The 930-nt window shown below is 37.1% G+C and overlaps 1 protein-coding gene across 1 annotated transcript; it reads right to left on the bottom strand.

Annotated features, from left to right (window-relative positions):
* Nucleotides 1-77: 77 nt before the first annotated feature.
* On the bottom strand, nucleotides 78-857 carry LOC110034665 (sucrose synthase 1-like). Its single transcript, XM_020738914.1, has 3 exons — nucleotides 602-857; nucleotides 377-515; nucleotides 78-281 (listed from the first exon to the last, which is right to left on the bottom strand). Exons 1-3 carry the CDS (start codon nucleotides 802-804, stop codon nucleotides 225-227), a joined length of 399 nt encoding a protein of 132 aa, XP_020594573.1. The 5' UTR covers nucleotides 805-857; the 3' UTR covers nucleotides 78-224.
* Between the last annotated feature and the right edge of the window lie 73 nt (nucleotides 858-930).

The following is a 930-nucleotide window of genomic DNA, read 5'->3' as shown; positions in this document are numbered from 1 at the left end:
TTTTGAGTATTTTATGCTGATTCTGGTCAAAGAACAGCATAAAATCCAAACAAAACTTAAAAAATACAGAGCAGACATCAGAAGAAACAAAAAATTGAATTGCATTGCAAATATTTTGGCATTTGAGCCTTATACAAAAGCAGTAAATTTTCAAATAAGAAGTCTCTAGCTTTTTATTACGTTTGAAATAAACGGAAAAAAAACTTGAATTTGGCCAGAGTATTTCAGTCAGTGCTGTTGGGAACAATCTCCTCATCTTGATGCAAAGGAACAGATTCTGCCTGAAATGGTGAAAAACAGAACAAAACATGAAGAATTCAAGCAAAAATTTTCCAAATTCATTTGCAGATACAAATTTATAATGAAGTAAACTTACCAATTGACGATATTTGAGGGCATAGAACATCTCAAGATATCTCTTTGTCTCTCTCCTGTCTAAGTTAGAAACATACTTCCAGAAACCATAGACACCAGCCAAGGTCATCAATCTCTCAGAATACAGTTTCCAGGTGTATCTGCACAACAAAGAGAGTTAACTTCAGTGCATCTATGTATTAATTTGATGCAACAGAAGTAAATTTCAAAATTTTAAAATGTTTACTTTTCTTCAATGCGCTTCATGGCTCCCCTGGAGATCTTCTCCCAGTATGTTGGGTCCTCCTCACATTTCTCAAAGAAATTTACCAGCAGCTCTGCAGCCTTATCACCCTGGTAGGGGTCAATGTGGAAACCTGAAACTCCATGGACGATGATCTCTGCAGGACCTCCATGAACTGTTGCAAAGGTCGGAAGCCCGCAGGTCATTGACTCCACTACTGTGAGCCCAAAAGCTTCATAGAAGGCAGGCTGTTAAAAGCACAAATGCTGTACGATTTAGACCGGAAATGTGATGCAAATGTTATGATTTTCTTGAAAGATTTACATACACAC

The sequence above is a fragment of the Phalaenopsis equestris genome, unplaced genomic scaffold (genome assembly GCF_001263595.1).
Source record: "Phalaenopsis equestris unplaced genomic scaffold, ASM126359v1 Scaffold192011, whole genome shotgun sequence".
Classification (NCBI taxonomy): domain Eukaryota; kingdom Viridiplantae; phylum Streptophyta; class Magnoliopsida; order Asparagales; family Orchidaceae; genus Phalaenopsis; species Phalaenopsis equestris.
Note: the sequence above shows the minus strand (reverse complement) of the source record. Positions and strands in the feature narration are given on the sequence as shown.

Bases quoted from the DNA above. Each gene is read 5' to 3' on its own strand.
- LOC110034665 (XM_020738914.1), bottom strand. From the start codon at position 804: ATGACCTGCGGGCTTCCGACCTTTGCAACAGTTCATGGAGGTCCTGCA. The intron at 516-601 runs GTAAACATTTTA...TTTGTTGTGCAG, and splicing joins ATGAAGCGCATTGAAGAAAA to ATACACCTGGAAACTGTATT. The intron at 282-376 runs GTAAGTTTACTT...TCACCATTTCAG, and splicing joins CCCTCAAATATCGTCAATTG to GCAGAATCTGTTCCTTTGCA.